Raw genomic sequence first — 23773 nt, forward strand, 5'->3', positions numbered from 1 at the left:
ATGGCAACCCACTCCAGTATCTTTGCCATGAAAACCCTATGGACAGTACCAAAAGGCAAAACGATATGATGCTGGAAGATGAGCCCCTCAGGTCGGAAGGCGTCCAATATGCTACTGGGGAAGAGCAGAGGGCTAGTACTAGTAGCGCCAGAAAGAATGAAATGACTGGGCCAAAGCCGAAGGACGGTCAGCTGTGGATGTGTCTGGTGGTGAAAGGAAAGTCCGATGCTGTAAAGATTTTTTCTCCATAGGAACCTGGAATGTAAGATCCATGGATCAAGGCAAGCTGGACGTGGTCAAAGAAGAGATGACAAGACTGAACATCGACATCTTGGGTATCAGCGAACTAAAATGGACAGGAATGGGTGAATTTAATTCAGATGACCATCACGTATACTACTGCGGGCAAGAATCCCTCAGAAGAAATGGAGTAGCCTTCATAGTCAATAAAAGAGTAGGAAAAGCAATACTGGCATACAATCCTCAAAATGACAGAATGATCTCAGTTCGAATCCAAGGCAAACCATTCAATATCACAGTAGTCCAAGTCTATGCCCCAACCACCGGAGCTGAAGAGGATGAAATTGACCGGTTCTATGAAGCCCTACAGCACCTTATAGAACTAACACCAAAAATGATGTCCTTATCATCATGGGGGATTGGAATGCTAAAGTAGGAAGCCAAAAGATAACCGGAATAACAGGCAAGTTTGGCCTTGGAGTACAAAATGAAGCAGGGCACAGGCTGATAGAATTTTGTCAAGAGAATACGATGGTCATAGCAAGCATTGTTTTCCAACAACCCAAGAGATGGCTCTACACATGGACATCACCAGACGGTCAACACAGAAATCAGATTGACTATATGCTCTTCAGCCAAAGATGGAGAAGCTCTATACAGTCAATAAAAACAAGACCAGGAGCTGACTGTGGCTCAGACCATGAGCTTCTCATTGCAAAGTTTAGACTTAAACTGAAGAAAGTAGGGAAAAGCACTAGGCCACTCAGGTATGAATTAAATCATATCCCTGTTGAATATACAGTAGAGGTGACAAATAGATTTAAGGAATTAGATCTGATAGACAGAGTGCCTGAAGAACTATGGACAGAGGTTCGCAACATTGTAGAACAGGTAGCAGCCAAAACCATGCCAAAGAAAAAGAAATGCAAGAAAGCAAAATGGCTGCCTGAGGAAGCTTTGCAAATAGCTGAGGAAAGGAGGGAAGCAAAAGGCAAGGGAGAAAAAGAATGATAAGCCCAATTGAATGCAGAATTCCAGAGAATAGCTAGAAGAGATAAGAATGCCTTCTTAAATGAACAGTGCAAAGAAATAGAAGAAAACAATAGAATATGGAGGACCAGAGATCTTTTCAAGAAAATTGGAGAGATTGAAGGGAACGTTCAATGCAAAAATGGGCATGATAAAGGACCAAAATGGCAGGGACCTAACAGAGGCAGAAGAGATTAAGAAGAGGTGGCAAAATTACACAGAAGAACTATACAAGAATGAGCTTAATGTCCCTGATAATCACAATGAGGTGGTCACTGACCTCGAGCCGGACATCCTAGAATGTGAAGTAAAGTGGGCCTTAGAAAAGCTGAGCAACAACAAAGCTAGTGGAGGTGACAGTATTCCAGCTGAGCTATTCAAAATCTTAAAAGATGATGCAGTAAAAGTGCTACACTCAATTTGCCAGCAAATTTGGAAAACTCAACAGTGGCCATAGAATTGGAAAAGATCAGTTTACATTCCAATTAGTGCCAAAGAATTTTCAAACTATCGCACCATTGCACTCATTTCTGCATGCTAGTAAAGTTATGCTTAAAATCCTACAAGCTAGACTCCAGCAGTATGTGGATCGAGAACTACCAGAAGTACAGGGAGGATTTCGAAGAGGCAGAGGAACTAGAGATCAAATTGCCAACATACGCTGGTTCATGGAGAAAGCTAGAGAGTTGCAGAAAAACATCTACTTCTGCTTCATTGACTATGCTAAAGCCTTTGATTGTGTGGATCATAACAAACTCTGGCAAGTTCTTAAAGAGATGGGCGTACCAGACCATCTTATTTGTCTCTTGAGAAACCTATATGTGGGCCAAGAAGCAACAGTGAGAACTGGACACGGAAGCACTGATTGGTTCAAAATTGGAAAAGGAATCCGGCAAGGCTGTATACCGTCGCCCTGCCTATTTAACCTATATGCAGAGCACATCATGAGAAAGGCAGGGCTAGATGAATCAAAAGTTGGAATTAAGATTGCCGGAAGAAATATCAACAACCTAAGATATGCAGATGATACCACTCTAATGGCAGAAAGCGAAGAAGAACTAAAGAGCCTCTTGTTGCGGGTGAAGAAGGAGAGTGCAAAAGTTAGGTTGAAACTTAACATTAAGAAAACCACAATCATGGCATCCGTCCCTCTCAATTCCTGGTAAATAGATGGGGAAGAAATGGAGGTAGTGACAGATTTTATTTTCCTGGGCTCCAAGATCACTGCAGATGGGGACTGTAGCCAAGAAATTAAAAGACGCTTGCTCCTTGGGAGGAAAGCCATGGCAAATCTAGACAGCACACTAAAAAGCAGAGATATCACCCTTTCAAAAAAAGTGCATATAGTCAAGGCTGTGGTCTTCCCAGTTGCAATGTATGGCAGTGAAAGTTGGACCATAAAAAAGGCTGAGCGCCAAAGAATTGAGGCCTTTGAACTGTGGTGCTGGAGAAGACTCTTGCGAATCCCTTGGACTGCAAGGCGATCAAACCAGTCAGTCCTAGAGGAGACCAACCCTGACTACTCTTTAGAAGGCCAGATCCTAAAGCTAAAACTCAAATACTTTGGCCACCTAATGAGAAGGAAGGACTCACTGGAGCAGAGCCTAATGCTGGGAAAGATTGAGGGCAATAGAAGAATGGGACGAAAGAGAATGAGGTGGCTGGATGGAGTCACTGAAGCAGTAGGCGTGAGGTTAAATGGACTGCAGAAGATGGTAGAGGACAGGAAGGCCTGGAGGAACGTCGTCCATAGGGTCGTGATGGGTCAGACACGACTTCGCAGCTAACAACAACATCAAACTTCGTATCAGTCTGTTAGCATAAACTTTTTCAGTGTGTTACTTTACAGGCAAAATGATGGCATACATTGGGTATATTAAATAAATATATCCTAATTTGAATCCTTTGGAAGAAAAGGTCAGAATCACATGGTTTTAAATGTAATAAAGGATAAAATAATCTTGGTTATCATTGATGAGAAATAAATACTTATAGAAGGTATTTGTGCTGCAAAAAAAGGAGGGGAATAAAATGTATTTGGGAATCTTCCAGATCTTGGATTTTAGCTCCCAGAATTCCCAACCAATATCAAGGTAACTGAGACTGTTTGGAGTTGAAGTTCACCAATTGGGAAGATGCCAAGATCTGAGAAGGCTATAGTAGACCAGCCTGGGTCAGGATATTGATAGCAGGATATTTTGGTTGTTTTGCCACATTAGCTGATGTTGGTAATTTACTGTAGTAAATCAACCTATCTTCTCAAGATGGATTTTTGGAAATAACTAGTAGTTTCCATTTGGAAAATAGCCCAGATATTGCAACTTGTTAAACCATCTTCTTTTATAGTAGTATCTTGTAATTTGTAATGTTGCAAAAGAGGATTATGATCAGAAGCAAGTAATACATAATCAGTGTAGTCTTTCTGCGGGACTTCGGTTTGGCTAGTCCACAGGTCTGCAACCCGCGGCTCTTTCAGCCGTCTCCTGCGGCTCCCAGTCCTCTGACATGTGCAGTCCAAAAAAAAAAAAAAAGTGGGACTAAAAAAGTTCAACCAATCAATTCAAATATGCAGGGTAGGTGCATATCTCGCCTTGGCTCCACTCTTCAGTCAAACCCTGTTCTGCACATGCATGCATATATGCGCATGTGCACACATTTTTTTGCGGCTCCCAGTTTTTCCTTTTGTGAGGGAACCAGTTCCGAGTGGCTCTTTCACTGTTTCAGGTTGCTGACCCCTGGGCTAGTCTAAAGAAAAGAAGAAATAGGGGAGACAGGATAGCAGTATTCCATTATCTGAGGGGCTGCCACAAGGAAGAGGGGGGTCACGTTCACCAGAGCACCAGCGGGGGAAGGATGAGAAACAATGGCTGGAAACTGATCAAAGAGAGAAGCAACCTTGAATTAAGGAGAAACTTCCTGACAGTGAGGACAATCAACCAGTGGAACAGCTTGCCTCCAGAAATCGTGGGCGCTCCATCACTGGAGATTTTTAAGAAGAGACTAAACAATCACCTGTCTGAGACGGTATAGGTTCTGCTTGAGCAGGGGGCTAGACTAGAAGTCCTCCAAGGTCCCTTCAAGCTCTGTTTTATTCTATTCTTCCACATGGTATTCTGGTCCCCAATTTTTCTACAAAAACCACTTTAAATTGTTTGGGACAATGTTTCTTAAAGTGTGATTCTAGTAACCCTGGGAGTACCCCAAGATCCTCTCAGGGATCCTTGAAATCAAAATTATTTGCCAGATATTGAAGATATTTGTAAAAAATTAAAAGAGTGTCACTCTTTTTTTAAAAAAAATCTCATAAAAATAACACGTTTTTTCATGAAAATAATGGATTTAATATTGTTATTTTTACAGGAGACAATAACTATTCTTTGAATGAATCCATTTTAATTTTAATATGGTAAACAGCAAAGCCCATACAAGCAAAGTTTTTCTATTATTTTTAAAAGTGGAAAGGGGTTCTCCATAACTTTTAAAAGTGGGAAGGTGTCCTGAGACCAACAGATTAAAGAAACGTTATTTTAAGAAATGCATGTGAATCTGAATAGATGTCTACAGGTCAATATCTCTCTATTATGTACATCTCTCTCTGTATTGATTGTGCCTAATAACAGGTCAAATCAAATCAAAGTGGAGTACTTAATATGATTCAGATTCAATAATACTTTTCACTCTGTTGCTATTTGCATCTGTCTTTGTACTACTATTTTCACTATTCCAAATGACATGTAGATTAAAATCAAAGGAAAGATGCATATAATACTTGTAATTGGATCAGATTTATTTGCCTTTAGGAAAACATTTTTCCCAAAATAAATCTCTTTTTACTTAAGGTGCCTGGACCATAGGCAGTAAAAAAGAGGAAAAAATAACCTTTGAAAATTTGAAATCCTACGTTGGTGATTTTTATTACACTAAATTATTATTTAGCATTTTGGTAAATGTTACACTATTTCATAGTATTTGTACATTCATATGGCTTAGCTGTCCCTCCACCAGTAAATTTGTGTTTCAGTAATTGATCTACTTGTTCAGAGACAATAAATATCAAATATTTTAGCTATGCTTGTTTATCTCCCACATAAGCTTCATATTCAAGTTATTTTTAATGGACAAAAATATTCATATTTTTGTTTTAAAACTAAGACTTAGTTTTTAAGTATTCAGAGGAGCATAAACAAGCTTTCCAAATGGCTGGCATTTGAAGTGGCCCCATGATTTCAAAATGGCTGCTCATTGGGTGTTAAATGACAGCAGATACTGCTTACTGTCATGGGGAAATACTTTTTTCTTTTCTTTTTTAAGATAATACTATTATATTTCTTTTAAACATTACAAACACATTTTATTTTATAAAGAAATATTTAAGTAAGCCTTTACAAATGCTTCGGTATGCTCTGGGACATAAGGGCTTGCATAAAACAACTTCTTAAATGGTTTTGTAATAAGAGAATACTATTCCTAAAAAAATGGGATTTCCCAGACCCTTTTAGGATAATAATGTGGACTTCTAGGATTCTGCAAGTGGAATGGCTGAATAATTGTCCTGTTTCTTTCACTGAGGCAGTTATTTCTTTATGGCAGAGTGCTGAAGATAATGTTCTGGAGTAACTCCCTAAGGCAGTTTCCTTGCAGAGATTAGTAACTTCCTTTGATAATTGCATCATTTTTAAGATAAATGTTTAGTAAAATCTGAATGCGTAGCTGGATTGCACATCTTTAAACTTAGATTACATTGGAGCATTTGTTAAAAGTGTTGGGAAACTGTTGATCACATTGTATATTTGTGTCAAAAGAACACAGAAATTGCCTTCTGACTTCATTGCACTATATAAAGCATTGTGTGGAAGAAAGAATACTTGATATCATAAAAGTATATAGTCTTTGGTTTCAAATTATTGTATTGATTTATTTTGATTTCTAAGTTAACATTAATTTGTTTTCAAATTCTCTTCGCATAGGTGGTGACATTCTTGGTGATTCTGAGCTACAGCAATTTTCTTCAAGCTTAAGAAGAAGAAGCAGCTCAAAGTATTAAAATTCAGAGATGTGAACAGACCGGTTTTGCTGAAAGCAAGTTACATAAACTGCAGAACAACATAAGCAATTCCACCTCTTTCATACAAGAGCTAGCAACATTTTTTATGAGATTATTTCTTTCTGGCAGAGGGTTAGCTACATCTACAGATGAGCAGAATGCCCAGTAGCCCTTTCTTGAAGGAGTCATGAAGGGCTCAAACACCTGCTGCTAAACAACTGGGAAATTTCTGAAGTGGCCCTATTTCTTGCATAAAAACAACTTGATACTTCTTGTTAAAACTGCCAAAGGAAATATGCCAACTCAGCCTCTTTTGGTGTACATGGATGGTCCAGAAGGTATAGCCAGTACTGTTGGCTCACGAATGGACAATAATGATGCCACTATGCCAGTAAAAGGAGCCAACACAATCTCCTATAAGAACTTGCAAGAGAAGTTCTTCATGCAAGGTGAAGTATGTGTCTCTTTAGACTGCATGTTTTGTGAACAGACTTTCAAGCATTCAGAAGATCTCGGTAAGCATGTGCTAACGCAGCATAGACCGACACTTTGTGAACCAGCAGTTTTGCGTGTGGAAGCGGAGTATGTTAGCCATCTTGACAAAGGACAAGGGAGAATTGATTTGCCATCACTGGATGTAAATGAAAAGGATAGCCAGGACTTCAGCTGTGTGGTTTGTGGACAAACATTTGATGAGGCTTTTGATGTTGAAGCCCACATGAGGAAGCACAAGGATTCTTTCACTTACTGGTGCAATGTATGTGGAAGGAGATTTAAAGAACCCTGGTTCCTCAAAAATCACATGAGGACTCACACCGGGAAACCTGGCTCTCGCAGCAAGGCACTGCAAGGATCTGAGAGTCCGGTAATGATAAATGAGGTTGTTCAGGACCAAGTGACAGAAAGTATAACATCCCCTTATAAAATCTGCATGGTGTGTGGCTTTCTATTTCAGAACAAGGAAAGCTTAATTGCGCACAGCAAAGTGCATACTAAAGATTCCCTAGCCAACAGTAATGGCTCTCCATCAGAAGGGGATGGCAAAGAAAGTAAGACACCCAGAGAAGAATTTCTGCAGTTTTTAAACCTAAAGCCACTTTCTCCTCCTAATAACAGCAAACAGAAAAAGCCCGTGAAATGGATTGCTGAGTTGGATCCGTTCAGTACCTATCAGGCATGGCAGCTGGCTACTAAAGGTAAAGTTGCTATTGGCCACGGGCAAACGAAAGATGCTGGTCAAGAGGGAAGCACAGACAATGATGACTCATCTTCGGATAAAGAAGAACTCGGGGAGATTTGGAACGCAAGCAAAGCCAACCAGCCTGAAAACACAGGAAAGACCAAGGGAAGCAGAGGTGGAAATTACACAGGGATTGGTAACGTGCCACAAGACAAATTTAAGTATCCTTGCCGCGAAGTGCCTTCGTTGCATATGTCCCAGAGCAAAGGCAAGCCTACCCATTGTTCAGAGTGTAACAAAGCCTTTCGAACTTACCACCAACTCGTCCTTCACTCCAGAGTCCACTCCAGAGTCCATAAGAAAGAACAGAGGAATGATTCAGAAAGCGGCTGTGAGGAAGGGAAGCAGCTGAGAACATGCCTTCCTGATCCTGGGACCCTGGATGAGAACGGAGCCGAACGGTCGGAGGGAGTGTCTGAAGATGGCTCTGAGGATGGGATAATAGAGACTTCAGGTAAGCCCATTTAAGAACTGTTCACAATAAAAATGTAGTTTGTTCATTTAGTTCTTAATATGGTGTCTGTATTAAGGGCAAGAGAAGAATGGGACGACAGAGAATGTGGCTGGATGGATGGATGTAGGCGTGAGCTTAAATGGACTCCAGAAGATGGTAGAGGACAGGAAGGCCTGGAGGAACGTTGTCCATGCGGTTGCGATGGGTCAGACACGACTTCGCAACTAACAACAACAATGGTGTCCGTATTAAAGAGAAATATGGAGGGGAGAGTTTTTGTTGATGCTTTCCAAGGAATATTATCACAGCATCATCATACGCTATTTTTAACTCATGGCATGATATATATTTTTTAAAATCCCATTTATATCCCGTCCTTCTCCGAAGACTCAGGGCGGCTTACAATCTAAAGCACAAATCAATGTGCTTAGTAGATTTGCATCTACACCAAAGGGAAAGATGCTTGCATAATCTTAAAATGCATAACATTTCATATGAATATTATGACTGGTGCGTAGAATTGTATAAAAATATAGTGTAATGGAGGATTAGACAGATGGATATTTTCATTCCTTTGATGCTAGACAGCTGAGAGTTTACTCAACTAAAGATATACTGGTAAATCCTTTTGTTATGCAATACAGGTAATTCTCAATTTATGCCCACAATTGAGCCAAAAATTTCTGTTGCTAAGTGAGACATTTGTTAAGTAAATTTTGCCCCATTTTACGATCTTTCTTGCCACATTTGTTAAGTTGGTAACATAGTTGTTAAGTGAATTTGGCCTCCCCATTGACTTTGCTGTCAGAAGGTTGCAAAAGGTGATAACATGACCCCAGGACACTGCAACCGTTTTAAATCCATGTTAGTTGCCAGTTTTCTGAATTTTGTTCACATGACCACAGGATTCTGCAGTGGGTTATAAGCGTGAAAAATGATCATGAGTTTTTTTTCCAGCACTGTTATAACTGCAAATGATCACTAAATGAATGGTTGTAAATTGAGGACTACCTGTACTCTGCTTTGTGCTTTGGAGAAATTGGCAGAAATTTTGAGATAGCTACATAGGTCCTTTTTATATAAAACAACCAGTATCACGTTTAAACTCACCACTAACTAAAGAGTCAGTTCTGTTAATCAAAGTTCAATGCAGTTACAGCTGGAAACAATCTTAAATGAGCATAATGCAGTGTCTGCTGCCCTCTAGTGATAATCCCTGAGTGTTGCATGCAAATTAGATCGGGCAAAATATTTCACCTTTCAAATTTGATGATTTGGTGATTTTGTATTGAGATTTGGGCAGCTCACGGTATAAAATACTGTACTATACAAAGCACAAATATTATAAGATAAATAAAAATGTAGTAAGGATAACTGAAGAAATAAATTCTTGTCTCCAGTAGAATCTTGATAGGATTCTAATATAGAAGGATTCTTCCTTAAAGTTAAGTAGCATTAATTCTCTTTTAAATAATACAGGATTTACACAAGGCAGTAAGATGTGAGGTTGCCAATTATAAAACAAAATAAACATATATTTTACAATGAAGTTTTCTAATGAATAAAAACACGTGGCTGCAGCATGGTTTTAAAAATGACTGCTTGCTTCAGCTTTAAGAATGGCTCTTGGAAGCTTAAATTTCCCACTTGGAATTACAGCTAAGCTACACAAGCCTACTCTATCCATGTTTCCCATCCCACTTAAAATTCTTCCTAGTACATAATGTTATCCCTTGTTATCCTGTTATCTGCTTTTCAGATTAAATCCTGCAGAGTGCAAACTGCCAAATTGTGTTCCCTGGGAGGGGCCCCTATGCAACCTGAAAAAGTGATCCAATCACTACTTAATAGTTGCATTGAAGGGCTGTACTTTTGTGAGCTGTTTCTGCAGCCTGCATGCCAAATGCCACTGCATTCTTTCTAAGATGACGTGTACGTGTGCGTCCATGTGAGAAAAAGAACTAGCAAAAAAATATTTCTGTCTCTTGTGCCCAGATGTCTTTTTTTTTTAATGCCCCAATTGTTTTAAATGTAATGGTCCTATAGGTAGGGGTGAAAATCTCTCAGTCCACCAATGTCTTTTTTGCTGCCTAGAGGGCATTTACCATCTAAAATGGTGGTGGTTCTACCTACACAGATAGTTTAAAATAACAGATAGTTTAAAATATTTCAGGTGAAAATAATTTTTTAAAAAGAAAAAAAATCATTCCATAGCAACATTAAATTTTACTTTGAAATTTTAGCTCTGTGGTTTTAACATAGAAAAAAACAACGATGTATTGGGGGAAAATTAATAAATATTTAATGAATATCAAAGAAAAAGAACTGAAGGAAAGGCACGGGAATTGTCTTTCTGCTTTTTGTGGCAGTCTGTTAACTCAAAACTATTTCACAAATGCCAGATATTATAGGTATTCCTTGGCTTATGACCACAATTGAGCCCAAAATTTCTGTTGCTAAGCAAAACATTTGTTAAGTGAATTTTGACTTATTTTACGACTTTTCTTGCTACAGTTAAGTGAATCACTGCAGATGTTAATGACACGGTTGTTAATTGAATCTGGCTTCTCCATTGACTTGTCAGAGAGTCAGAAAAGGGGATCACATGACCCTGGAACACTGCAGCCGTCATAAATATGAGTCAAGGTGCCAAGCGTCTGAATTTTGGTCACATGACCATGGGGATGTAACAATGGTCATAAGTGTGAAAAACGGTTATAACTCACTTTTTTCAGTGCCATTATAACTTTGAACAGTCACTAACGGAACTATTATTTATTTATTTATTTATTTTATTGGATTTATATACCGCCCTTTCCCGAAGGACTCAGGGCGGTTTACAGGGTACTTAAAACACTGATACAAAAAATTAAAAAGAATTAAGAAGAATTAAAGTCAAGGATTATAAGTCAAGGATTACCAGTACTGCGGACTTGTATGATCGTCTTTAAGATGCAGTATATGCAAAAGAGACCTGAGAATATTTTTGACCTAGAACAACTTTCCAAGGAAGAGTGGGTAAAACATCCAAAAAGAGGAATAGAAAGGTTATTAGTTGGCCAGAGGAAAGATTTGGAAGCTGCTATTTCTAGCAAAAATGGGGTTACAAAGTACCGACAGAGTTTTCAAACTTGCACAGCATATTCATAATTTTTTTTAAAAAAAAACCCTGCAAACAACTGTGTATTATTATTAGCATATGTGTTTCAAGAAAGATATTATGTTGAGTAACATCTTGTAGAGGCTGTGCCATTTTATGGTCTTCCTGCAATCCATTGAAACAGTGACCATGGACAACTAAAACTTTTACACACAACTATATCTCACTGCCATAGTTAAAATCTGCTCCTTGATGGAATATGTTTGTGTGATAGCATTGAATTGAGAATAGAATGGAATGGAACGGGAATAGGAATAGAATAACTTTGTCACTTTAAACGTACACTGATCAGCATACATGCAGCTCTCAAAGGGTTGCAGGAAGATGGTGAATTAGATGCACAAAATACACTGAGTAAGTGTGAGTAATGTGAATGAGATTGATAAAATCATGTATTTGAGAAAGAATGTTCTTTCCTTCCTTCCTTCCTTCCTTCCTTCCTTCCTTCCTTCCTTCCTTCCTTCCCTCCCTCCCTCCCTCCCTCCCTTCCCTCCCTCCCTCCCTCCCTCCCTCCCTCAAATGTCAATTCCAAACTCTGTAGGCCCCAAAAAGATTAGAGTAAAATCTCTCTGGAGGATCAGGAATATTGTATTCTTGGCAGATATCTTTGCAAAATAAGCCAAGTCCTCTTATGTCTTATTTTCCCCCCATTTTTTTTATTTAACAATTTTGCAGCATACGGATATACAGATATAAATAGAGATACATGTTCATTTTCCTCTTTTAGGAAGTACATTAACAGCACTCTGCTTGTTTACTTACTATTTTTATCTTATTATTATAATCCTTTATTTAAAACAAAAGTATATTTTCAGAAAAGGTATCTACGAGTGAACAAATTATTACAGAGGTTGCTCAATTACTACTCAGTATGTCCAGAATTGTGTTTCTTACTTTTCTTTATTTTTGTTTTTTCCCAATCTAAAGATAAAAATGAAGACGGGTTGGAAAGATCAAAAGTTAAAAACCTTGGAGCTACTAGAGAATGCAGCTACTGTGGAAAGTTTTTTCGCTCAAACTATTACCTCAATATTCATCTCAGAACTCATACAGGTAAAGAAAACTAGATTACGCTTTTGGTGAAGAATCAAAAGGAGAACATTTTCAATAAGTAAAAAGCAAACATGATTCAGTTTTGATGTTCATTGGAAAAGCTGTTCATTGTTTCAAGCTGATAAAATAGGGTAAGTTTCCCTTGACAGTAGAGACCACCAAACCAATGGAGTGGGTAAAAAAGTTAAACAAATAAAACGTTCCTAGAGTTATTGAGGAGATCAGACTACTTTCCGTGTAGATTTCTGGATAATGTTACAAAATGGTTGGCCGTTGTCTCCTTCCTATCCTGCTATAAATCCCAAAATTGTGAGTCAGCTGTTTAAAAATCTGGAAAGGCTCTTGGCTATCAAGGTTTTTTTTTTTGATACAAGAGTTAGCTTTTTAGCAGAGATTTCAAAAGAGCATTATTAAGGTTCCTGCTATATGCTAATCTCACTTTATAGCCCACAGTTGATCTGCAGTTTTTAGGATTGTTATCGGTGTTGGGAGGAAAGACTTCCATTACTTCTGATACCAAGAATATTGGCATATTTCTCAATTTCCCCACCCGCCCGTCAAATCTTTTTGTTTGTTTCAATCAAACCTGTCTTACTGGTTGGATGATATGGGGGGGAAGTAGAGGAAAGAGTGAATACTGTTCATGCCAACTTTAGCTTCTGGAGTAAAACAAGTCTATGAATTCAAATTATTCTGCAAATTGCTGTGATTAGCAATTGGGAGGCCTGAAGGTCTTCAAACATGCCTTGTATCTCCAGGAGAACGAGCAAGGTAAATATTAAGGATTTGCAGTACAGTGTTGGAAAAAGCCTCAGGCAGGCTAACAAATGAGTCCTACATGCGTATAAAGACAGAAGAAGAATTAAAGGCTTTAGGCACCACATGCAGTATAACATGTCCTTACTTTTTCTCTCTCTGGGCTAAGCAAGCCATCCCTTTTAATATCTAAAAATGAAATCAAAGCCCAATTCCTAAGTGCAATTAGTGAAACCATTATTCTGGCAAAATATTTGTTGTTCTAAGATGTTTAGTAGCAGTAAAGGAAAAGCATATTTCTGTTTTCTGGTCAATTAAAAGAAGGAAGTGGCAGTTTTCTTACTTTTGGCTCATTATTTTTTGCAGGCGAAAAACCATACAAATGTGAATTTTGTGAATATGCAGCAGCGCAGAAAACCTCTTTGCGCTATCATTTAGAGAGGCATCACAAGGACAAACATACAGAAGCTTCAGCAGATTTGAAAAATGACAGTAAAGGGTTATTGCCTTCCCAGGAGGCAGGCTTCTTGTCAGTAAGCGGTCATGCTCCAGAAACCAAAAATCTGAAAAGGCTCCTTGAAGACGCCAAAGATGCCAAAGGAGTCGTCCCACCTGTAAAACAACAGAAAGAAGAGTTTTACCCTTTTTACAGTGTGCCAAAAAATATAACTCAGGACACAAGCAAAAACTCGGTCTGCGATGGCTTGAAAGAGGGTGCATCTGTTTCAGTTTTAAAACATGAAAAAACCACAGTGGATCACCAGGCGAACAGTCTTGTGAACAGAACTGAACAGAAGAACTCTGAGTTAACAAAAAATGTGTTTTATGGTGGCAAAACGAAGGTGGATTTAAGTGACATTACTGAAAACTCAAAATGCAGATTAACAGTTCAAGAAAAGCCCTTAAATTTATCTTCTCAGCCTCCAGTAATTCGTCATTCACGGTGTTCCTTAGCAACCAGCACCTGTCCCTTTTGTACTTTCCGGACGGTATATCCAGAAGTTCTCATCATTCATCAACGGTTGACGCATAAGTCTGCTAATAATCTCAATGCAGTTACTAAAAGTAGTATTAGAAATAAGGCTGCTCATAAAGCCAGACGTACAGGCTGCCCACCCTGTCTTTTAGGCAAGGATGTACTACCGCTGCCTCTTAATTCTGGGAAAATCAAATCTTCCTTCCTCACGCAATCAAAATCTCAGCCTGTGGAGAAGGCGAGGCAGTGTCCTGCCCCACAAAGCAAAGGGCCTATTCTCTCAGGACAAAACTCCAGCAGCTTGGTACCAAGCAACTTGAAATCGTGCAAATCCCAAATGATTGGCATTCAGACTAATAACCGTAGACAGCAGGAAATGCACCAGAGCCCTAGTCGCATTTCAGTGCAAGATAAAGGGAAATCAAGACTTTTGGCTTCTCAGTTAGGAACGGGGAATAGCAGCTTCAGTAGCTCTTTGGAGAACCCTTTGACCAAAGCTGCTGGGTCAACTAGTCGAGAAGTAGAGGTTTTAAGTAGCAGATCTGCTGGGAATAGATATGTGGGATTTGACGGACTGCCTTCTAAAAGACTTAGGCCTAATCTCTTTTTTCTGCAGCAGATTGACTCTGCTCGACATCGGACAGAGAGTGAAGCTGCTAGATTACCTCTTTCAGGCAAATATTCAGGTCTGATTCCTCAGGAATGTTCACACACCAAGCTTGCCTCTCTCCTGTCTTTCAAACAAGGGCTCATGAGCTCTGAAAGAGATGCTGTAAATCCAATGACTGTTCTAAAACCATACGAAACATATAGCCCGGGGTCATTTGCCAGTTCCTGTGGATCGAGTAGCAACCACATCCCCAGCTCTTCAAAAGAAGGTAAATATATATATATATTTATATAGTTTCTTAGTTTTCAGCAATGAATGATGGCAAAAAGAAAACATTCTTTAAAACAAAGAATACTTGGGAGTGAAATTGGGAGATCAAACCAGAATTTCATTCAACTCTTGATGTACAGGTAGTCCTTGACTTAAAACAGTTTAGTAACCGATCGAAGTTACACATCACCAACAAAAATTGACTTATGACCGTTTTTCTCATAATCCTTACAACATCACCAAAGTCACACAATTAAAATTCAGATGTTTGATAACTGGCTCATATTTATGGCGGTTGCAGTGTCCCAGGGTCATGTGATCGCCTTTTGCAACCTTCTGATAGGCTAGGTCAGGGGTGGGGAACCTTGGCGCTCTTATGACTTGTGGACTTCAACTTCCAGAATTCCTGAGCCAGCCACAGCTGGCTCAGGAATTCTGGGAGTTGAAGTCCACAAGTCATAAAAGAGCCAAGGTTCCCTACCGCTGAGCTAGGTGAGTGGGAAAGCCAGCTGTTTAACAACTGCAGTGATTCACTTAACAACTGTGACAAAAAAGTTGTAAAATAAGGCAAAGCACACTTAACATGTCTCACTTAGCAACCAAAATGTTGGGCTCAATTCTGTCGTAAGTCGAGGACTACCTGTATTTTTAAGATACCCTCCAAACTAGTATTTGCTTCATCCTTGGTTTTCATATCTAGATAGCTGCCTGATACCAAGTTAGACCACTGAGATTTTTAATTTCTGCCACATTGGGTGGTAGTTGTCGTCTGTCCAGGGATTCGGGCGGAGACCTTGAAAAGTCAAGGCATTAAACATCTGATGTAGTCCTTACAAAGATGCAGCCCTTTATCTTGTCCCACTGTGGGAATCTTTAATGAAGGTATGAACTTCTCTCAATCTGTTATTTTTATTTACAATGCAGTAATCCCAGGAATAGGGATGCTCAACATTTTGTTTGAGGGCTGCCCTGGGCACTTGAGTTTAGGTTAAATTACATTTGATTTCTTTTTTATTCAAATTTTAGATATATTTAATATGATTGCTTCTTGTTTACTTCACAATCTGTCCCATTAAAACTTGCAGTTCGGTTTCAAATGTTGGTGGGGTTCAAGAACCTGAGTGTGAGGTCTTATGAAATACCTGAGGTCCCTGGGTGACTCTTGATGTACACCCTACCACATGGGATTATGACTTTTCATATTCAATATAGGCTGTGAGGCAAAAATTGATTGCCATTTTCCTTGAAAAGTTTTTTTTTAACTTTCCAATCTATTCTGTAACAATTCCCAATGATCTTTCATCTAAATATTCTTGAGATTGGCAGCTCAGTCCTAAATCCAGATAGGTGCTATGTTTATTAGGTGCTGTCCATAGAGAAAGAATATAAATAAAATAATGCAGAATTGCTGAGTTTTGATACATCTTATCACTCAAGCTAAAGTGAGATGAGATGGTGGAAAATTTATTTATTTATTTGTAGGAGGATAGCAGGTACAAGTACTCTTTTTCCCCCTCCAAAAACATTACCCACAAAAATACAACATAACAGTTTTAAAACAATTATTGCTCTTAAATTTAGCTTGCCTGTATTAATGGAGTTCTAAAACACGTACATAAAGTACAGTGTGATTCCATGTAAGTTAATGTTAACTGGTTTTGTAACTGATTACAGATCGGACTTCAAATTTAGTGAATCTCTAAGTGCAAAGGGGGATTTGAGGAAGTCAGTGTTCATCGACATGACACACTCTGTAATGTCAAAAGAATTTGTGTGAAGATTCTTGATTAAAAGAATTCAGATCGTATCCTCTGGATACTGAGTGTATGGTTCATCTGTTTTTAAGAATCTGATAGGATCTGAGCTAAAGCGTAAATTCTTGCTGTTCTTGTTGTTTGGTGGCTTATGGCAGAGGCCTCCAACCTTTTGGGCACCAGGGACTGGTTCCACGGAGAGAGGTTTTTTCCGCGGACCAGAGGGGGCGTGGTTTTGTGTCCTGCCTGCATCTTGCGGATGGGGCTTTGTTTATGTGGCCCGGTTTCTGGCAGGCTGTGGCCTGGTGCCGGTCCATCGACCGAGGGTTGGGGACCCCTGGTTTATGGTGAATGTGCCAATGCCTATGCGAAGAAGATACACCCATTGTTGCCCCTTCAGTTTTGGCTTGGGAGAGTCATTAACCAATAATAGGGATAAAGGACAGTCTGAATGTGATTCCCTTAGCTTAATGTTTAGGCAGCCTAAATATTTACAATAGCTACTATGTTAATTCTCTCCGAATGCCTCTGAGCTTTTAATATGATATCATAAATGTTGAATTGGGATGAAAAGTCATTACGATTATGAAAGATAATAGAAACAACAGCTACTGAAAGGTTTTGTTGATATTTCAGTGAAATGATAATGTTTAATCAGCTGTAATGCAAAGATACCTAGGTTTCACTATCGTACTTGAAAATGGGAGGGGGGGACTCGTGAATATGTCATAGTTTTATATTTTCAAGTTCTATGAGGAGACAGTAGTGTATTTCGATGACAGAGAGAAATACATAAGACACATTTATAGGGATCATGCACTTAATAGTCCTGTCTTAATCTGTATTCCTTTGTTAATATATTGCAATGTTTGTTACTAGGAAAAAGACCAGTGTCGTATCAACACCTATCTAATTCCTTGCTGCAAAAGCGAAGTTATGAGAACTTTCTTGGCAATACCCATAACCGCCTGAATGATAAAAAAACATGATTTGGCTGCAACAGATGGTAAGGCACACTTCACGCATAGATATACATATTTTACATTTCCAGTGCTATTTGAAAGACCTGTGGGGTCCCTGTGTCTTGCTGAATTTCAGCACCCCTCATCTTTTACCATATCCATGTTGACTGGGTTTTCTGGGAGTTATGGTCCAGTAGCACTTGGAGGGTGTCAGATTCCTTCACTTTAATATAGAAGAATTTTCTTTAACTCAGTGCTCTGTGGATGTGTCAAGACTATAGGTTCCAATTCTCTGATCTATCATGTCGCTAAACATCTGGAAAATTAAAGGTTTAGGTAAATTGTCTAGTTTAAAGTGTGTGTGTAATTTACCCCTGGATTCAAAGTAGTGTTATAAAAGTGTATTCCAAAGTATGGGTGAGCCAAGACAAAATTAAGGTTGATTTTACTTAAAGTTAGTGAAATATTAATTAAATGCAATTAATGATATCCTACATTTAACACATTTCCCATACTGGCATTTTAAAAAATAGAGTTTGGTAGTAATCTTTGAAATATCGTAAGGTTTTCAAGATTGAATTACGGGGACAAAATTTCTTCATTTCTTGTTTGGAAAATGTTAGAGGTTAACATATGTTAAGCAGTTCTCAAACTATTAAAATAGCTTTACTTAAAATAAAAAGAACAGCTGTCCAGAAAAAATATTATGCATTTCACTTTCTATCATATAGGGATTTTAATGGAGGACTGGGAAATCTAACCCACTAAATATTGCCGAACTACAATTCCCAGTATCCATCACTGTCTAATGCTTGCTATAGCTCCTGAGCGGATTGTTCATCTCCCAGTATATCTTACTGGGAGAAAAAGGCAGAATCTTAAGTTAGGCTTCTGTTCAGATCTAGTTTGCTTCACTGAAAGAGCAGCCTTAAGAGCATTTAGTTAAAATATTTTCTTCCAAGTTTGTGATTTTACTGCCAAATAGCCAAAAAAGTCATAGGGATGCTCAAGCAATCAAAGCGTCATTCTGAGCCAATGTGATTGCTATCTTTGAGGATAAGCAAATTTGTAGAAAACACAGTTTGGCATACAAATAGTGCTGTGAATCATAGAAAGCTAGCTGTTGGCTTAGATTTTTCAGTGATGAGACCCTTCAATGGTTCGCTTTTTCCAAACTACAGGAAGCATTTTGATAAATGCAAAAATTGTTTTAATGTCTCTCTCAAACAGTGTTTGATTGTGGTATAATCCTCTAATTTCTTAACAAATAAATACAGAAAAAGAAAGAGCAATGATGCTGATTTATTTATTTAAAACTTTTATATGGCTGCCCATCTGATATCAAACTCTGGACAACTCCCAACCAATAGATAAAACAATGCTAGGAATAAAACAACACCTTTAAATATACACCCTGTACCAGATAATGGTGATGTGATAATATGAACTGAAAATTGCTTCCCAAAAATGTTATGTGTTTAGTTTCCAGAGTACGTGTGGTTCGTGTCTTTCGTTTCACCATAAAGTAATGATATTTCTTCCTAAGATGGCTCTGAGGTTAAAGCTTGTAATTAGAACTTAGACTTAATTTCAGGGCCTCAGTAGGTACTGCTGGAAAATACTGTTACTTTACAACAGACACACCATAGTTTCCACAAGCCAGTTTCCATTGCAACCTTAAATTACATAAAATGAAATCTGACCCCAAAGAATCTTGTTTTTACCTAAAGCTCAATACCACATTTCCTGCATTTTGGAGTAAATCTTTAGAAAGATCAATGCCTTTACAAAATATAGAAACGATGCTAAAAAAATACCGTTTTTGCATCTGTTGTGAGTCGTTTGAAAAGAACCTTTTTTCCTCTATTCCAGGTGTGAAGACACAGATTTTGAATTACCTTACAGTTCATCTCTTGAGAATGATAGAATGACAAAAGCTACCAAACTAAGCTGTGATTTTATTGTGCACAGAGGAAAAACACTACAGTTGTGTAATGGAAGATTTGATCCTGTTTGGATGAAGCAATGTAAACGTTATTGTCCAAGACAGTGTTGTCCAAGTGTGTGTATCTTTTCCCAATCTTGAATATTTTTTTCTTAGAATTACGGTAGACCAAATATTCAACTTAAATATATTTTTTGCATATGTGAGTGCTGCTGATGTTGTGTGCAGTCCTTGCATCTCAGGTAAAGCTGTACATTATGTTTCCCTCATTGAAATACAGAGAGGATTTTTGCCTAAATATTTTCAAGTTTTGTTTTCTTCTTTAAGAAATAATTTTTGAAACAAAACCCCTTCATGAATTACTTATGTTCATTTTAAGCACCATTATTGCCTCTCAGATTATATCAGGAACATTTAGCACCAAACAAGACCATGCTATCTTTGGAGACATCATACTTTCTCTAATTGAATCTTGTTTTTATTTTTCTTTTAACATCTCTTCCATAAGGGAATGGAATTAATTGATTGCACTCTTGGATAGTGTGTAGGGCAGAGGTCTCCAACCTTGACAACCTTAAGACTTGTAGACTTCAACTTCCAGAATTCTGGGAGTTGAAGTCCACAAGTCTTAAAGTTATCAGGGTTGGAGACCCTTGGTATAGGGATTAAAACTACTCAAAGCCTTGACATAAAGACATAATTCTTGTCTTACAATAAACACAGAATGTTTTTAACTGTGTACCTTCTGGGTATTTCAGTTTACCCCTTTTTCTTTTCTTAAATGCCATTTTCACCCCTACACATGCATCATTTTGCAAAAATGTATAGATGTAAATAAATTGTGTACATATGCCTAAGAGGGAATGTAAGATTCCTCTCAAACACCAATGCCAACTATACCAACTCTTGCATAATTACTTGACAAACTGAAGGTTCAGTCTGCCTTCCTCACATAGCTTCATAGATGGAAGATTCCCACAGGTTGCCCATACCACTAGTCCCCCTCTCAAAGACTGTTTGCTTTGGGTCAGGATAATTTTTTTAGATACATTGTGATGCACACAGGAGTTGCCTTGAATTGGAGGCTTGTGTTCCCTTATAAGAGATTCTACAGTCACACTTCTCCATATAGCTACAAGTACTACTTGGGTCCCATTTGAAAAATCAGGGCATATGTCCAACATTCTTTTTCAAAACCAAAATAGTGTGTATAAGGGTTCTTGTGAGGTAATTTTTGTCTATATACACTTTGTAAGTTGTTTAGCCCAAAGTTGAGTGACAAATTTAACAAGGAAAGATTGCTTGTTGTTTTATTTTTAAATCCTAGAGGGTTTTGTTTGTTTGTTTCAAACTGCACAGGACTGAAAATTGAATAGGAGAATTGTTTGCTGGCTGAAAAAAATGAATTGTACATGTTGAAGCTGGATATTCCAAGTATTTTGTAAAAGCCTTAACAGCTTAAATGTTATTTTCTCTTTGACATATCCAGGTTTCCAGAACAAAAATGGTTTCAAAAATACTTTTTGCACTGTTTGAATGTGTTTCCTATCAGATGTAAATTTGCAGAAGCTAGGTAGACATTCTTGGAAGTTTTCTTCACACCCAGCAAGCAATTTTGGAAGCGTTTTAATTTTCTGACTTCCTGTGTGTGAAAAAATTTATCTCTGTAAAACTGGCAATGGAATGAAGTGCTGTGTATCAGGAAATTGTACAAAATTTACCCTTTTCCTGTTCATAAGCTGAGCCATATGTACATAAAATCTAGATTTGTTTTCCTAGTTTTGCACTTTTTATAGCCTATTTTTGAAGATAAATACATTTGAAAGATGGCTGATCTATTTTTTCCTGAAGCTTCAATGAGTCTTGTCTCTTTTTTCCCCATTCTGTTTTTTAAATAATGGAGCTTAATAAAATAATAATTTAAAAAAAACAGGTCTGTATTTAATTACAGATTTTAAAAGCATCTCTTGCTTTTTGTTGGTGCAGTCTTCTAGAAGCTTAGAAGCACCCTTCTCAATTGAAGACAAAATTAAGACCAGAGGCCTTAGGTTCCCACTCAGGGTTCCCATTTCCCTTTTAAGCACAGGAATTACTGCAGCACAAGCTTTTTCCTGTCCTACTGTAAGTCCCTATGAGAAGCCCTGGTTGACTCTTGTTCTAGTCTATATCGGAGTTGGATTGGGTTGCAGGAGGGAATACTACTTCCCTTCAGACTTCTGATGTTACATTTGCAGCAACTTCTGCATATTGTGTGGACTTTAACTCTTCACACATGCAACAGGGTCCCACGGTGGCTTGGTCATTCTTTGAGCTCATCTATACATCTAGGGACGTGGTGGCTCAGTGGGTTAGGACACTGAGCTTGTCGATCAGAAGGTTGGCAGTTTGGCGGGTCGAATCCCGAGTGCCATGTAGCAGAGTGAGCGCCTGTTACTCGTCCCAGCTTCTGCCAACCTAGCAGTTCGAAAGCACGTAAAAATGCAAGTAGAAAAATAGGGACCACTACGGTGGGAAGGTAACAGCGTTCCGTGCGCCTTTGGCGTCTAGTCATGCCGGCCACATGACCACGGAGATGTCCTCGGACAAGCGCTGACTCTTCAGCTTTGAAATGGAGATGAGCACCGGCCCCTAGAGTTGGAAACGACAAGCACACATGTGCGGGGGAACCTTTACCTTTATACATCTAGGGGATGTCCAGATGAAGGAAAGCTGCTGATGGGATATTGCAAAAGACTCCTTAAGCATAGTCCACTAAACCTTTCTGGGCAGAGATGGGATACCAACCAGGTCAAAAGAAAAAGATGCTGCTTATTTGTAGTTATTTGTAAATTACAACATTGATCTCCAAAATAGGTTTTGCCCATCAGTATTAACTATGGGATACTACTGTGTGTTTCTTTCTTTTCTTTTTGGTAATAGTGATGAGAATGCTGGTACAATTGTTATATTTATTTCTTTCTACCATGATTTATAATTGTTAAATTCTTATTTTGTTGAACTGTAGACACCATAAAAGTCATTTAATTTATGCTGCGTTTTCAATTTAGTGCAATTTGTTATATGTGATGTAAATACAAACGTGGTGAGAGGTTGGGTTTTGGTTTTTGTTTTGCAAATACTCTTGTCCTTTTTTTTTGTCTTCTGAATATATTTGAAAAGAACAAAACGGAAGCATGTTCATTCGTAGTTATGAGTTGAGAAAGCTAGTGCCCTAGATGTATTTATTATTTCACACGGTTACAAAGAACATTTATTTCATATTTGTGTGTGTTTGTGTGTATGTATTGGGAGTAGAGTTTAAAAAAAAAACCAATTGTGGCCTATATGGTGGAGGGCAAGGGGAGTCACATTGATGAAGGCAGCTTTAGAGTATTCAGGCTCTAAATGCATTGTAAGATGCCAGTTAGGTCCAGAAGAGGCAGACTTTACACCGAGGTTGAGCAATTAATTTTCCTAAGGGACCACGTGAGAAACTGGGACTGTTGTGGAGGGCTGAACCAATAGACTGAACTAACTTCCACGTGTTGAGGGAAGAAAGGAATGCAGAGCCTCACCTCAGCCCAACTGCCAGTTTTCTATCGTGCTGACTAAATAGGAGTAGCATTTAAGACTTATGTACCGCTGCCCAGTGCTTTACAGCCCTCTCTAAGCGGTTTACAAATGTCAGCAATCTGGGCCCTCCTTTTACCAACCTCGGAAGGATGGAAGGCTGAGTCAAATCTTGAGCTGGTGAAAATCGAACTGTTGGCAAGTTAGCCTGCAATACTGCACCACCATGGCTCTAAAGGAGTGCACTCTTCTGCCGCCTCCTGTGGTACACTTATTTACATTTTATTTTCCAACTTCAAATAGACCTCAAGCGAGCCAGACTGCTGGATGTGGCCCCAGGGTCCGCTTTATGCTGTGATGTTACATTCATTTAACAAAAGCAACAAGATCCTGTGGACATCATCAGAAATGGAAGTTTTTGCTCAGGTCTACTAGGAAGAATGTGTCTTTGCCAAGAAGCGATCGTGTAAGAAGAACTTGAAGATTGTAGATTTTGCCGTAGTTCAGCCAGATCACTCAAAAGAAACAAAACATGCTGTGTTTTGGCTTGCGTGTTCTCCCATATGGTGTGCTTCAGCTTTTTGGTTTAATAGTGTTTTTCAAACTTGTAAACTTTTAAGTTGTGTGGACTTCAGCTCCCCAAGCTCCCTAGCCGTCCTATCCATATTGCAGAACTTAGCCAAGTTTAAAAAATGGGTCATTAAATAAACTCATGTGCAAATAATTTGTAC

General features: G+C 38.5%; 1 protein-coding gene across 3 annotated transcripts in view; it reads left to right on the forward strand.

Moving 5' to 3' along the window:
* ZNF217 (zinc finger protein 217) overlaps nucleotides 1-22521 on the forward strand; it is a 39958-nt gene extending 17437 nt beyond the window's left edge. For 2 of the 3 annotated variants that reach the window (XM_083357414.1, XM_083357416.1), the window contains exons 2-6: nucleotides 6237-8007; nucleotides 12095-12220; nucleotides 13343-14830; nucleotides 17466-17592; nucleotides 19421-22521. In XM_083357414.1, coding sequence (XP_083213540.1) covers nucleotides 6609-8007; nucleotides 12095-12220; nucleotides 13343-14830; nucleotides 17466-17575 — 3123 coding nt within the window. In that variant the 5' untranslated portion in view covers nucleotides 6237-6608 and the 3' untranslated portion in view covers nucleotides 17576-17592; nucleotides 19421-22521. Of the gene's footprint in view, nucleotides 1-6131; nucleotides 8008-12094; nucleotides 12221-13342; nucleotides 14831-17465; nucleotides 17593-19420 lie in introns of those variants that run through there. The other variant, XM_083357415.1, reaches the window with a different exon arrangement.
* The last annotated feature ends 1252 nt before the right edge of the window (nucleotides 22522-23773 follow it).

This window comes from Vipera ursinii, assembly GCF_947247035.1.
Source record: "Vipera ursinii genome assembly, chromosome: 3".
NCBI classification, from domain to species: Eukaryota; Metazoa; Chordata; class Lepidosauria; order Squamata; family Viperidae; genus Vipera; species Vipera ursinii.